This window comes from Megalobrama amblycephala, linkage group LG9 (assembly GCF_018812025.1).
Source record: "Megalobrama amblycephala isolate DHTTF-2021 linkage group LG9, ASM1881202v1, whole genome shotgun sequence".
NCBI lineage: Eukaryota > Metazoa > Chordata > Actinopteri > Cypriniformes > Xenocyprididae > Megalobrama > Megalobrama amblycephala.
The window spans coordinates 24,198,075-24,214,306 of NC_063052.1; the positions used below are offsets into that span (position 1 = coordinate 24,198,075).

The 16,232-nt window shown below is 36.8% G+C and overlaps 1 protein-coding gene across 1 annotated transcript in view; it reads right to left on the reverse strand.

Moving 5' to 3' along the window:
• The window catches only part of tax1bp1a (Tax1 (human T-cell leukemia virus type I) binding protein 1a), a 44,696-nt gene extending 29,126 nt beyond the window's left edge, over positions 1-15,570 (reverse strand). Inside the window, 5 exon segments of the mRNA XM_048202255.1 lie at positions 7,890-7,997; positions 8,727-8,917; positions 10,532-10,634; positions 13,278-13,504; positions 15,440-15,570. Coding sequence (XP_048058212.1) covers positions 7,890-7,997; positions 8,727-8,917; positions 10,532-10,634; positions 13,278-13,472 — 597 coding nt within the window. The 5' untranslated portion in view covers positions 13,473-13,504; positions 15,440-15,570.
• Between the last annotated feature and the right edge of the window lie 662 nt (positions 15,571-16,232).

Sequence of the window (16,232 nt, forward strand, 5' to 3'; positions counted from 1 at the left end):
AATGTGCTTGCTGTGCACTCAAACATCACCACCACATCAAACCCTAATGGAATGACCTTTTTTCTTTTTGCATATTCTTTGTTGATGTTGAGGGAAAAAACTATTTTGTGGAAAGGATTTAAACATGGTACAAAGTAGTAAATGGATGAAATTAGCCAAACATATTTAAGAAATAATGCAGGGGATGGGGAGCACCACAAAATTCTTTGGTATTGATGGTACTTACATGGTTTTATTTGTTTACTTGTTTTATGCCATCTATAGGGCTATTTTCATGGCAAGAAAAGGGGGAAAAAAATCTGGTAAAAATAGGTAAATAAATGAATAAACATTAAAAAAGGGATAAGAGATAGACTGGATAAATTATTTTATATAATAAGATACCGTTTAAAGATTTTTAAATTGGTGCAATTAAAAGTGTATTGGTACATGAATATGGTAATCATTTAGTACAACAATATGCTACAGTTCAAATGTTGGGGTAAGTACTTTTTTTTTTTTAAAGAAATTAATACTTTTATTTAGCAAGGATGCATTAAATTTATAAAATAAATAAATAAAGATTTTAAGCATCACAACTATTTTCAACATGATGATATTAATAAGAAATGTTACTTGTGTTACACCAAATCAACATATTAGAATTAAAGGGATAGTTCACCCAACAATGAAAATTCTGTCCTCATTTACTCACCCTTTCATTTTTGGGTGAACTATCCCTTTAAATCTGAAAGATCATGTGACACTGAATACTGGAAATTCACCTTGACCATCACAGGAATTATGTACATTTTAAAGGGATCGTGACATGGATTTTTTTCATTATTTTAATGTGTTCCTTAAGGTTCACTTATAATGTTAATAAAGTTTTTTTGCATAAAAAAACAAAAACAAAACAAAAACAAATACAAAAACAAATATATATGCAGAAAACTAATTATTTTCAACCTTCGTTCTGACCCTCTGTCTGAAATCATCCGTTTTTAAGGGGCAGTTCCCTTAAAGCTTGACAGTAAATGTTATGATTGGCCATAACGTCACTGCATAGGAAACGGTATCAACACCCAATGGCTACTGCACGGGAGTAAGAGTTTTGAAAACATTATCCATATAAAATCGTCATTTACAGACAAAGCATTAGATGAATTTATTTACTTATGGTTTGTGATTCAGCTGCTGCCAGATCCAATATAGTTGGCTGCTTCATCTTTCAACAAAAGTTTAAACAGTACCTTATTTACAAAACAAACCACCTCCAAACATATAATTCTCTGTTGCGATCCGGGATGTCATTAAAGGTGCAGTATGTAAGAATTCTGTCCGCTAGAGGTCGCTAGAAGCCTATTCAAAACAAAGACGCCAAGTTTGAGCACAGAATCGTGGGACATGTGGTCTTCACCTTAACGGACGGTGCAAAAGAATGAGGATAGGACTCGGGAAGAAATCATGTGTATGGATGCGATTATTAACATTACTGTAGTATGAAGCAGAGCAGGACCGAGTGTTGTGGGAGCTGAACGAGGCCGCTGGAGCGATTGCGCAACACAAGCCGCGAGCAGCGGAACTTTTATGATGACACAGTCGACGGCGCCACTTCCGCTATTCCGGTCATGAGTATGAGGTAACGCAGCTCTGTTTATTATATTAGATACATTTGAGAGTGTTGAAAATGATGTTATAGCGTTATTCTGTGCGTTCACTCGGCGGCTGCTGTGAGACACTTGTTTGAGACACACTGCAGTAAGATGGATCGATTTTAGAATATCATATTAAATGCCGGATGGCTTGTGTTGATAAATGGCATTCAATTCGTTTTAAAACATATTGAATGATAGAGAAAATTCTGTATTACTGTTACTAAAATAAAGTTGCATCTGATTATGCTATGTTAGCTATTTGACAAAATAGTGTTTTTCTCTGAAGCATGGTAAAGCACGGTACTCGCAAAAAATCAAGAAAATTAGATTTAAACAATACGACTAAACGTGTTGAGCTACAGTATATAACAACAATTCGTTTTCTGTCTATAAATATATCAAAACAGTTGTTCCCTTGTCTACTATAGGCAGACCGAGGGTAAACGCGGGTATGACGCAATTGACAGGCGACTCCTCACACGTCCCGGAGCCTTGGTTAAAAGTGCCATTTTCTCACGATTTACAAATAGTTGGAAACATTTGGGATATTGTAAGTACTCAAGTGAACAAAATATATAACACTGGCCTAGTGGTTTTTGGATATTTTACTGCAAAAATATTACATATTGCACCTTTAAAATAAACCATCCACTTGTTTCCAATGCTGGGATCCTTCTGAAGTCTGTAAACGAGCCGTTTAAACTGGATGCGTCAAAGCGAATGTTCTTTCACCCTTCCATTTGTCCTGTTGTCGACAGACTCAAGTGCGTGGACCTCAGAAACTGGACGCGCATCTGTATACTGTATCCAGTGTAGACAGTGACTACGTTTACATGGACAGCAGTAATCTAATTACTGACCTTATTCTGAATAAGACAATATTATGATTAAGGTGTTTACATGAGTTGCTTTTAGAATATTCCATTCATGTTCCCATTTTACATGTTACAGAACATAGATCGATTAATGGTAAACGTCATTACGTCCCCACAGCACGCTGTCCGACGTTCTCTACAGAATTTCACGTATCATCACCACACAGTTCGTGCCATAGGGGAGAGTGGGGTAAAGTGAGACACTTTTTACATTTGCTCCCCTCTAAGCGAGCTAAAATGATATATCAGTAAAATTTACACATTTCCCATTAATTCAGGATGTTTCCTAGCCATAGAAATTATCAGAATGTATTCAGGACGAAGGTCAGTGAAAATATGATTGTTTTAAAAAAAAGTCATCTTGTGTCTCACTTTACCCCAGCTTAGGGTAAACTGAGACAGACCAGAGAAATCAAGGGGTAAACTGATCCACTTACTTTTTCCACTCTGAAACTACCATAACAACACATGTTGTAACAGTTAGAATCCTGACAGCTAGCTTGACAACCACACATTCCAGAACTAATGTCAGACTAGTAACAGAATCATGGGGACTGGTCAATTAAGCAATTTTTTTTTCTAAACACTTGAAAGTAACTCTGAACAAAATCAAATACAACATAATATAATTCAAAATATTTTAATTAACATTCAAATGACAGATAGAACCAGTTAGATTAGAACACAATCTGGGGTCAGAACACAGGACCCTTAGGGTGCGTTCACACTTGTCATGTTTTGTTCGATTAAAACAAACCCTGGTGCGATTGCTCAGTTAGTGCGGTTTATTTGAACATATGTGAACGCTGTCCTAAAAAGAGACCCTAAAAAGGACAGAATCCTCACGCATGTCGTTTTGTCTTGTCATAGTTGCGAGTTTGCCCATCACAGGCATCAGACGCATGTCTCGTTTGTGTGTGTGACGGATGGATTCCTGCCGCTGTTTTGACAACTTTACACATGTTATAAGCTCTTCACGAGTTCCCAGCTGGCCAAAATACCATCACACGCAGGCTATGCGCTGCTATGCACACACAACGAGCGCATTTACCTCAGCACACAGCATTGTTTGGGATTTTTGTTAAGTTCCGTCTCAAAATAGGCAATACGTCATAAAATCTGACCAATCACATTGTGAATGTATCCCTATGCCTCAAGGTTCGGTATCTTTTGGTTCGGTGATAAAATTGCCAATCTGAACGCTAATTGGACCAGGACTAAATGTTTTTTCTTCCTCTTTGGTCCGGACCAAATATAACCAAACGAACCAAACTACAAGTGTGAACGCACCCTTAGAGCCAGCTAGTGTCTGGAGGTCAGAGCAAAGCACAATCAGAACCAGCTAGAACAGCCTGGGACTCAGAACACAGGACTAGATCCATCTGTATTAGAACATCACTAGGCCTACTCTACATTCCAGCCCTGAAGGTTACAGGGAAAGATGAGGAGTTGCTCTCTCCATCTCTCCAGGCCTTTTAGGTTGAGGCAGCTTCTTTACCACAACATGTGCCACATGATTCTCCTCGAGGGTTTTTTTGCCCCAGGTTGTCTTTCCTGGTGTTTTGCCTTGGCATGATGGCTTTCTACAATGTTTATGACATTAAAAATAAAAACACATGTAATGTAATATTACATTAAATATTTTTAAGACTAAATTTAACTTGTGCCTCATGTCTCACTTTACCCCAAAGCATTTGTCTCACTTTACCCAGTGCCCAAGGAAGTCGACCGGAAGTTGAAGTCGGCCGGGTGCCGCCATCTTGTAGCAGAACTTCACTTGCGTTAGCATCCCCATTGACTCCCATTCATTTTGGCGTCACTTTGACAGTGAATAACTTTACATCTGAGGCGTTTAAAGACTCCATTTGTCCATTATTTATTTCTAAAGATACACGACAATGTATAAAGGGCTCCATTACCTTCTATGTTACATTATGGCCCCGTAGATACAGTTTTTGTAAAAATAGGCTAACGATTGCGTCATAACCACTCGACTCTCTGTCGCACAGCAAAGAAATTACCGTACAGACAGGAGGAGAAGCTCGCAGGCAATAGTATGCATTAACTTAATATGGCGTACTGGCGTTACATTTTAAAATACTATACAAAATAATTAATCAGAATACTTACTCCTGCTCACTCACGCCAAAGAACTCCCCGCTCAAGCTCGCCGTCTCTGCAAGATTAACGATGGCAGTTTGGACGCACAGCTACTAGAAGATTTACATCTGTCAGACAGGTTGCTGACGTCATCAAGCTTAGTTTGAGTCTGCGCGTCAGAAACGGAAGTGCTAAAAATCGCTAAAAATGGGCTTCACTTGTCTCAATTGAGTTCCAATGGGGTCGCTGTGTCCATTTCTTTTACTGTCTATGACTTTACCCCACCACTACATTTTAGAAAAAAATGATCTCTCTTAGCAATTCAGGCTAATCTTCAGCTAGCATCATCACGTGGTTTTATATGTTGATAGTTCATTAACATGTATGATATAAGTTTTCTACCTGAATCATTTTGCTTTGGCACAACAGTTGATTAAGTTGACCGCAAGAAAATTTACTTTTACATGCAAAAAAAATATTTTTGTGAAAAAAACATGCTTAGCACAGCACCATGAGGTCCTCTCCTTCATGGCCAAGGGGAAATGTGAGGGGCTTGAAAACATAATTGTCACATAACCACAAATGTGTTCCGTTGCCGAGATACAGGGGGTGTCTCACATTACCCGATGTCTCACATTACCCCACTCTCCCCTATACAGTTTTGGGAGTTTTCATTTTTAATCTTACGAAAGCTTCAAGTGCAGTTAATTATTTGACATGCAATACGTGCAAATATATATACGGAGCCCGCACATGACATGCAAGAATAAATAAATAAATTGTGTGCATGATTTACTAATTCGTTCCCTCGATTTATACATAGAGGGAACAAATTAGTAAATCGTTCGCACGATTTAGCCCAGGTTACTATTTATTTTCTCTCTCATGTGTGGGGCTCTGTAAATAGACAACGGTGGATACAAATTCTCCAGCAACAGGCCTCCTGTACTTTAATTCGGCAACTTTTATTCATGCGACCGCGACAAACTCAGAGGTACTGGATGAGAGATGAGGTGAGAGGAATTTGATTTGTGGCTTCTTGCTTGACGCTTGCTCTTGTTTGCCGTCAAAACGGTTGACCACTGCCGTGTGTGTATTATGTGTCCTGCGGCAAAATGTGGCAAAAACTCCCACATGACGTTAATAGTGTGATTAAGGTGTGTACATGTCTACAATGCACTCCAATAATGTGAATAAAATAGGAATACTCCACCTGCCTTAATTCGATTTGTGTTTACTTCGAGTATGACTTTAGTCAGATTAAGGTAATAAAACATCGCTGTTTACATGGTCCTTTCTTAATCAGAGTATTGTCTTAATCGTATTAATATCGGATTACTGCTGTCCATGTAAACGTAGTCAGTGTCAGTGATTATAATGGGTTCTATTTGCTTTTGACATTATGCTACATTCTCCAATGTAGGAAAATATCAGCCGTTAAGTAACTGAATGCCAGTGGGCGGGGACTATGGTGAGATTACGGCTGCGTCCGGAAACTGGAAAATGCTGCCTTCTGAGGACACATTTCAAGGTAGTAAGGCATCAAGGCACGTCCGAATCCAATGTTAGCTTCACTTCCTGTCTCATGAGATACCTTCCTCAGATCGCTTTTTGAAGGAAGCATAGATGTATCCTTAGCTGTCTTTAATATCCCACAATCCTGTGCTTTCCATTCTGTGACAGTTGAGCTAGAAAAATAAAGATGGCGTCCGAAAGTTGTGTTTGCTGCTCAGTTTGTGTATAAATGTACGATTTTGACCAACATATTTCAATTTTGATATCATTTCTATTGAGAAATTACTACTGTAGTAATTAAATATTTGTTTAGTTTTCACCAAAGCTTGCGCTATATTGCTGTAGATCATTAAACTGTTAGGCTGCTTTAGAAAATTTGCCTGTGACATCAGATCCCGCAATTTCAAAACAAGACGTTTTTCGAGATTGATTAAATAAATGCCTTGGTTATAATAAGGAGGACGTTTTAAGCTCTGAACCTTTTTTTTCTTCATTTTTTCATGTCATGACCCCTTTAAAATATATTTAAAAAAATGTTAAGAATATTTTATAATATTTTTAAAAACAAATCTTGCAGACCCCAAACTTTTGAATGGTTGTGTATATAAATGAAAAAGGCATTAATGCATTTATTTAACTTGACATTATGACTGCCACACACACTCTCTCTTAAAAAACCCACCTTTCAAAGGCAAATCAGCCAATTGAATGCCTGCAAACCCGAAGACGCAAAATGATTGACAGTTAACAAACAATAAAAAAAAAAACAAATGCCTATTTAAGAGGCACAGAATGCGTTTTTGCATTTCACTGTGCTACTTCTTTTTTTAAAGCAAAAACATGTGTTTAGATGGACACATTTGACAACTGCACTTTCGTCTTCTGTGCGTCTCGCGCATTACACGGCATTCTAAGAACGCGGTGCTAGACCTTGCTTTTTTTTTTTTTGTTCCACTGCCCTGCATCTCTCTTCTTAATAGCAAAAACACTTTCTGTGTGAATGGCCCCTTTTCAGAGAGCACACGGCTGTTACAAAGACAGTTGTGATTTCTCAGGAAACCTTTCAGCAATATCTATCAAGTAGTGCTAGTGACATTTTATGTGTGGTATTACAAAAAATAAATCACTTACAGCACCTTTAAATATCATCAAAACAAGTACGAAAAACTGAAGATAAGGGAGAGACAGAGAGAGGAAGAGAGAGAAAATTGTGTGACTGGCTGCTGTTGTCCCAGGGACTGGGCAGGTCTCCTCCTTTCTGTTGAGGTTTTGGTGGACATTTACTCCTGGCTGCGTGCTCACGTTTGACGTCACGTCTACCCTCTGTGGTCGACATGGCACCGCCATGATGACAGTTGCCCAAGTCAGCTTTTCTCTGTCTCTCTCTGTTTCTCAAACTCCCAGTTCTCTTACTCTCGGTAAATCATCCTCAGCACAGTCAGAATTACATACGGATAAATCACATGACTTTATGGGGAAGGTCAGTAATGCACACAGAGACACACACAGCCATTATCTGATAAGATAAAGTGCTCTGTGGGAGTAAGTTCACCGTCAGTCAAACAGAAAGGCGTTTTACACTTGGAGACAGAAAGTCTTAAAGCACAAATGTGAACATACACACACAGGAGAGTGCTTTGATGTGCAGATAACTTGAACTTGTGATCTCTGGTGTGTTATATGCTGCTCAAACACTGTGTGTAAGCCATCTTTGCTGCTTCATTGGCTGGTCACCTTTATATTGAGAGTGTGTGTTTGGTACCTGGTTCTGTTGTCTCTGCCTCTCCTGTAGCTGATCCCTCTCCTGTGTGAGGAGGCGTAGTGCTTTCTGAAGCTCTTTGCACTCCTGTTGAACTTCCTCTACACGCTGCTGCTCACAAACACACAGATAATAAGGCAAAATAAATAACAGACACAGCTCTGTTCCAAACCGAATGAGCTGATTTGCAATCTACATAGGCAGCTCCACACTTCACAACTGATTCGGTAAAGTTTGAAACAGCTTATTGCTGAGATAACGGGTTGAAACATATTAAAACTCAGAACACACAAATGTTAGCTAAAATAATATTCTGAACTCTTTTTTTTAATTAATGGTTTTTAGTACTGAACTAAACATTTTTTATACATTTTTGTATTTATTTATTTTTAATCTACTCTAATAAGCATATAAAAACAGGAGACAAAATTGGGTAAAAGAATCCATTTTAATTACACTGAACTATTTTTGTTTTTAAATCAGTGCTTTTTAGTTCAGAACTAAACAAATAATTAAATATTTTTTAATGTATTTATTTATTTTTATTTACATTAATAAGTAAATAAAAACAGTACACAGTGCACTAAACAGTGAACTAAACAAACGTTCATTTTTTTTTTTTTTTTTTTTTCTGGGATTGTTGCAATGCATCCTTGCAAAAAATACATGCAATTCTGCTTTATAATTTGGCAAAAACACATTATTTTAGGAGAGAGCATGATTAAGTTCCTTACATTTTGTATCTGGAAATACAAAATGATAATGCCTTAAAATGCTGCTTTCTCACTATGTATTGGAACAGGGCAAAGGTTTGCACTCTTGTGTGTGAGATTTGCACACCTCAAGTAGTCCGGTCTTTGTTGTCACAACCAGTATGTCTGAGTTCCCCTCATCTTCCACTGTCAGTAGCTCCTCCCCTGTGGGTGTAGCTGGGCGGAACTGGAATGGCGTGCTCGCACCTCTGATTTCACCCGTATGTGTGACGTAGCAGAACTGATAAAACTCACCATCACTACGGGGAACATAGTAGCCTAGGAAACAGCATGTAGAGTATTTAATTACCCGGGTTTGTCTTTATGGAATGTAGTCTCTAACTAACAACAGAAAACCATTTAAAACCAAAAAACAAAACAAAAAAATCATTAAAGATTAATTTTACTTGAACTGTCTCTTTAAAGGTGCAGTGTGCAGTATTCACAACTAGTGGTTGTAATAGGTACTGCAGTCCAAATTCAAAATATTGGAGAAAGTTGTTTCTCCCATCCCCTCCTCAGCAGACTCAATGCTCAGGCAGGTTGCCAGATTGAGGAAAAGCAACAGGAACAAGCGCAACTGACAATGGAAGGTGACAAGCCTTACCTTACAAAAAAGCCAACAAACAAGTTAAAAGTTGGATTTAGAATTTTATGAAAAATAACTGTCATGTTCACACTGCCCAACAGACACCAACAAACACTGACTGAACAACTCCAACAGACGGCAACAGGGGTAACACATTGATCAGACAAAACCCAACAAACGTGTTTGTCTGTGTGGTGTGAATTGGCCTTAAGTTGATCAGTTGATTTTACATCGTTTTAATATGCCTCTGGACATAGAGCTTTTTAGATGGATGCCGAGGCTTTTTAGGTCAAGTAGAATCTGTGACCTCTGACCCAGTTTGTTTACTGGCTTCCATGTCTGCAGTGTTTTCTGCCAACTGGCAACCCGGGGAGTTAAAATACTATTGGGTAAATTGGCAGTGGGTGAGATCACACAGACCAAAACAAAAACAGACATTTCAAAGTAGAATAACTGGCTGTAGTATTGTTTTTTGGACAAACAAGTATGTGAACAAGCATGTTCGATAAATCTCTGCAAACATATTATGGTATTTTTATGCTTTAGTATTTAGTAAACTACATACAGCACCTCATACAAATTACATACAGCACCTTTAAGATGACATGAAATCAAAATTATAAACTTGATTTGCTTAAATACTACTACTACTAATGACCCTGGTCTTTTTGTGCAATAAACACAAAGAATAAAGAGTTTTAATTATAATATATTCATATTAATAATAACACCAATTTTCACAGTACAACCATTATGGATTAAAGTTTTGACCATCCAATCAATTCCCAATGAATAAAATAATGCCCCACCCTACACTTTTCTCCTGCTTCCCTTGGAAATTAGTCAACACATTGGCCTACAAACTTACAACAGGAAAGCTACTTGCAAACAAAACAGAAGCAAAATCATAGCAAAAACAAAATGCGCAAACAAAACAAAACAAAACAAAACAAAACAAAACAAAACAAAACAAAACAAAACAAAACAAAACACAAAAACAGCAAAGATTCATTTTGGATGATCTGTGTCTTTATGGCAAAATGCCATCAAAAATTCCATCAAATTACTTACAAAAATAATAAATAATAATGTAATAACATTAATAATAACACCCATTTTGACAGTCCAATCAAATCATGATGGATAAAAGCGAGTTGGACCATCCAATCAATTCCCAACAAATAAAATAACATCCCACTCTACATGTCTCTCCTGTTTCAATTGGAAATACATAACATTACGGATGTAAAATGAGTTGTATGAGGCATTACATGTTGACTTTAGGCGTGTGTGTGAGTGCATACCCTGAAAGATGATGGTTCGGTGAACCGTGGATCCCTCAGTGTAGTTTTCAGGCATGGGAGACCAAAGGAATGTGTAGTAGTCTCTCGCACTGCTCCAGCCCACCTAACACACACACACACACACACACACACACAGCAAACATGAAGTGAGTCAGAACTAAAACTTCCGTGACCAGACCAATGAAGGCCTTTGAAAACAGTTAAAGTAAAACGTATAAAACAGACTAGTTCATTTTGGCCATAACAATACAAGTGAAACTACATAAACACAGAGACTATATAAAAGTTTAAGGAACACCCAGTCAAAACAGAGATGGATAAAGAGGGAGAAAAAACACAGAAACATTAACATTAATAACATCAAAACATTAAACAGAGACAGTCTCAATGAGAGAACTTAAGTCCTAATACTTCGTTTCATACCAATTTCACAGGTTATAAATATCAATAACCTCAAGGAGGAATGGAAACACTTAACCTCCCTTCTGCACTTCTTAGCCAGCAAGGAGAGGGGGGCTCAGTGTGTGTGTGTGTGTCAGTGCGTAGGGCTGGAAAAGGAGGCGTAATGGAAAAAAAGACCGGGAAAAAGGTGAAAATTTTACACTTGCTTCAAAGGCGCCTAAAATTGTGTGGTTACTCTAAAAATGTGTGTGCATGTGAATTTCATCATTTCTGCCTTTGAAGCACGTGTAAAATCTTCACCTCCATAACCACCCATATTTGTGGGTGCACAAATGAGTGATTATATGGTTTTATGCATTTTTAAATGAAATATGATGGAAATTAAGTACAGAATATAATCCACTATCATAAACATGCCACATACAGTTACATCTTACAGTTACAAACAAGACACACACACACACACACACACTGTCAGCAATTTGTCATCATGATTTTTCACAACACTACCTGACATTTACTTTGATTACAATTTATCACATCTGTAATCTCTTTTTGTACGGAAAGTATTCTGCTTTCATCTGGCACACAGTCATCTGTGAAGAAATCACCTATTAATTACAGAGAAGAAAAGAGGAGAGCAAGAGGAAGGAGAGAGAGAAGGCATCCGAGTGTGTTTCAAACAAGCCATGCTTGTACATACAGGACTGATAAATGATAAATTAAATAATAAGAGGGCTGACGTAACTATAAATCAAGTGCATAAGAACATGTTCGGCATGTGCGCGACAACTTAATTATATAGTACCTGTCTGAATGTGTGTGTGTGTGTGTGTGTGTGTGTGTGTGTGTGTCTGTGCACAAACCTATATGTATGTGTATATGCATGATTACACAGCATTTTTGAGAATTGCTTAAAGGTAGCCTATTTTTTACATGCCTCAACATCCTCCTTGATAAAGAATACTATGTTTGTTCCGCATGAAATATTAAAGAGCATAGTTTTCAATTTTTTTTTAAACCACTGGCCACTTTATACAACATGTATAATAATGTATAGAGACATTACAAGCACAAACTAAAAAGCTGCAGCTTTGTATAACTATACAAATAAAAAGATCCATATACAATTATTTAGATATAATTAATAATATTTATTATAAAAAATATTAAATTAAACAATATAAAACTGAAATTTTAATTGAAAATGAGTTCCAATTATTTTCTATTTTAGCTGAGTAAAAAAAAACTGCACACAGAAAATGCAAGTAATTTCTAAACTATTATGAAATTTTGCAACTCCTGACAGACAATTCGCTGTCTGTTTGGAGCAGTACATTGTTAATACCACCAGAGGGAGCCTGTGGTTTACTAAGTAATACAAAGCACAGGTTAAAGGGATTGTTCACCCAAAAATAAAAATTCTGTCATCATTTACAGTTGATGGGACCCAACTGACTTCCATAGTATTCCCCCCCCCCCCCCCCCATACTATGGAAGTCTGTGGGGTCCATCAACTGTTTGATTAACGACATTCTTCAAAATGTCTTCTTTTGTGTTCAGCAGAAGAAAAAATTCATACAGGTTTTGAACAACTTGAGGGTGAGTAAATGAAAACAGAATTTTCATTTTTGGATGAACTATCCCTTTAAGGTATGTGTATTAATTGTGAATGAGTGCCTGAGAATATTTCCTATAGTCCCTCATTGCTTATTTAAATATGAGTCCATAGATATAGTCAGAATTTATCTATGATCCATTTATAATGGTCTATAATAAGTCTAAGTACTATTATCTAGATATGTGTTACACATGGCAGGTAATATCTGTTATTTCATTAGATTATATTGCAGACACAAATATGACAAAAAATACTAAAGAAAAAGCATAAGGAAGGATTCAATTGTCATGGGAAACAGCAACACCATCCAGCACAACAGCACATGCGCGCAAACACACACTCACACCGCAACCCTTTCCCCCATAAACTAACCATCAAAACAAGTGATATTGAGTGGATTAAACATCTTTTTTCCAATCCACATTTTCCCTTGCAACCCACCACTCTAAATGCTGTCTGGAAAGATTTGGTTGATTTGAAGTGCCTTTAATACGAGTCATAAACTGTCATTGTATCTTAACAAGATGTAAAGTTTCCGTGCACTCATTTCCTTTTGATTAAGTGCGAGATTAAATTTCAAGATGAAAGGAAGCGCGACGTGAGATTAAATCAGAAGGAAGGATATAGTTTTCCTACAAAAAAAAATTTCTGTGTATGAAAAACTAAATGTTGTAGTAGGTCATGCACAGAGCAGATCTTTGTACACATGGGTGAGATACTAACCTTAAAGATGCCAACCCAGTCTTTGGGATGTGGGGTGATGAAAGAGGTGAGAGTGTAATGACATTCAAGCGCTGCCTGCGGGAGGAAGCTTTTCCCAACATTCTGGAAGATGACATGGGCGAAGTTGGACGTCTCCATGACAACACTTCCTCCTCCACCTGCAGATGCTACCGTATTACAGGCTGATGACATCATAAGTGCTCAGGGAAAGCCTGTGATTGGTCTACCTGAAACAAGAAGGAATAAAAACTTACAAAGAAATAATGAGGACTGATACATTTTCTCTTTCATAATATAAGGGATAATGTTCAGTCAGATGGTCATCATTGTGAAATAAACCCCAAAAGGGACCTGTATCACCCTATTGTTCTGCATTATTACTTAGCTACTTAGCAAATAAATAAAAAATGGACTTGAAATATTGATTTGATTTGAAATTATTAGTGCTGAAAAATCTATGAATCACATCTAACATAACAGTTTGTGTATATATATGTTTGTGTGTCAGTAAGATCAGTAGGATTTTTTTAATGTTTTTAAAAGAAGTCTCTTCTGCTCACCAAGTCTGCATTTATTTGATCCAAAATACAGTAAACTGTAATATTGTGAAATATTGTTACAATTTAAAATAAATTCTATTTGAATATATTTTAAAATGTAATAATTATTCCTGTGATGTAAAGCTGAATTTTCAGCATCATTACTCCAGTCTTCAGTGTCACATGATCCTTCAGAAATCATTCTAATATGCTGATTTGGTACTCAAGAAACATTTATTCTTATTATCAATGTTGAAAACAGTTGTGTACAATGTTTTTCAGGATTCCTTGATGATAGAAAGTTCAAAAGAACAGCATTTATCTGAAATATAAATCTTTTATAACATTATAAATGTCTTTACTGTCACTTTTGATCAATTTAATGCATCCTTGCTGAATAAAAGTAGTAATTCTCCCCCCATCTTACTGACCCTAAAATTTTCCATCAAAGAATCCTGAAAAAATATACACAACTGTTTTCAACATTGATAATAATCAGAAATGTTTCTTCAGCATATTAGCATATTCAAGTCAGCATATTAAAATGATTTCTGAAGGATCACGTGACACCGAAGATTGGAGTAATGATGCTGAAAATTCAGCTTTGCCAACACAGAAATAAATTACAGTTTAAAATATATTCAAACAGAAAATAATTATTTTAAATTGTAATAATACTTCACAATATGACTGTTTTTACTCTATTTTTGAGTAAATAAATGCAGCCTGGGTGAGCAGAAGAGACTTCTTTCAAAAACATTAAAAAATCTTTCCAATCCCAACAAAAAAATGATGTTAGATGCTATTAAATCGCAATTAATCGATTTGACAGCACAAAAAATTATCTTATCTTACTTGTAGAGAGCACGGAGAAACCCATAACATAGACAAGACCATGTAGAAAACATTAGGTTTTTCATGAAACTTCCACAGAACATCTCTCCTCATTCATTTTAATTCCTGAGATGTTCACATAAGTTTATATTTAGTTTATGAAGTTACTAAGTTTAGTGACATTATAGGCTAAATATAGGCTAAAATTGCAAGATTAATGCATAAAAATGTTATATAGATGCTTAAATATTTCTGAGCTGACATACATTTGGTTTAAGCCCAAATGCAGCTGCATGAAGAAGACCTGCCCTATTTCAGGCCGGATGGGGCGATGCCGAGTAGGCCTGTATAGATGGCACTGCTGATGGTGCTGTCATCCTTGCTCAGGCCTTTAACGTCAATGACAGCTCGACTGAATACAGCAAACGACATACGAGCAAAGAACTCACTAAACATTATTTCTTGATCTTATTAAAACATGATATGCTTAAACCGAAAAGCCACTTGTCTAGATATATTTGACTTGCATCATGTTGCTAACTACCAAGTCACTGCGGGGTTGAATGATAGTTAGAAGTATATCAGATGATATATAGCATTTATTCTATATATTATACGACATAATCACTGCCGGTGTCCTTAAAGGATGAGCTGATGAAATGTGTTTAATCACTCCACTGCAATCCCACCCCTAAATACATCGAGATGGACCGCATGCAATTCCATCATATATTTCCAAGACTATCACTATATATATATTAATACAGCCGTCGCTGTAGTCCGTTATACCTGTAATCCATGTTTATTTGATGATCTGTAACTCTTGTTGGTTAGACTGCTAGACAACGCAGATTGAGCGCGTCTCTTGTCATGTAGGTGAACCGGGTGTCAACATGTTTTGGGAATCTAGAAACGTCATTGCTACTTCCGGTCGGTTGCGCCCTGTGATTGGTTTATTTACCCTTGTCAGAGAAATTCGCGGTTTACCATTGGTTAGTGAATAATCCAGAGAAAATAGATATGGGAGGTTCGACTCTTTTCAGCAAATCGGTTCTTTCGAACGGGAGCCGGTTAAAAATGTTCGGACTTATAAAGAGAAACAGTTTTCGTAGCTTTGGTATTAATAGAGCATTGGGTAGTTTTTTCATATACCTGTCTAGATCATCTCTGAATAGAGCAAAGAGAGGTTTAGAGCCAGTAATTTTTTGTTTATGTACGTGAAATTTAGCCAGTAGGAAACACAAATGAATTATGTAATATTTCCCTATATTCTCTTTAGAGTAGTCGAACAATCCAAAGAAAACATCTTTAAAACAGAAAGAAAAGTCACTTATAAAATATGATTGGATAAACAATAACACATCTGACCAAAATTTCTCTGTGTGTGTACATTGCCAAAACAAGTGAATTAAATCTTCCTCAGCAGAGTGACAGAAAGAACAATTTAATTCAATATCGGACTTATATTTCTTAAGAAAGGCTTTGGTCGGGTAAATGTTCGGACTATCAGCTGACTGATTTCGTATGATTCGTAAACGAATCCTTTCAGTCCGACTCAAAAAGACGATTCGTTTGCTTCACC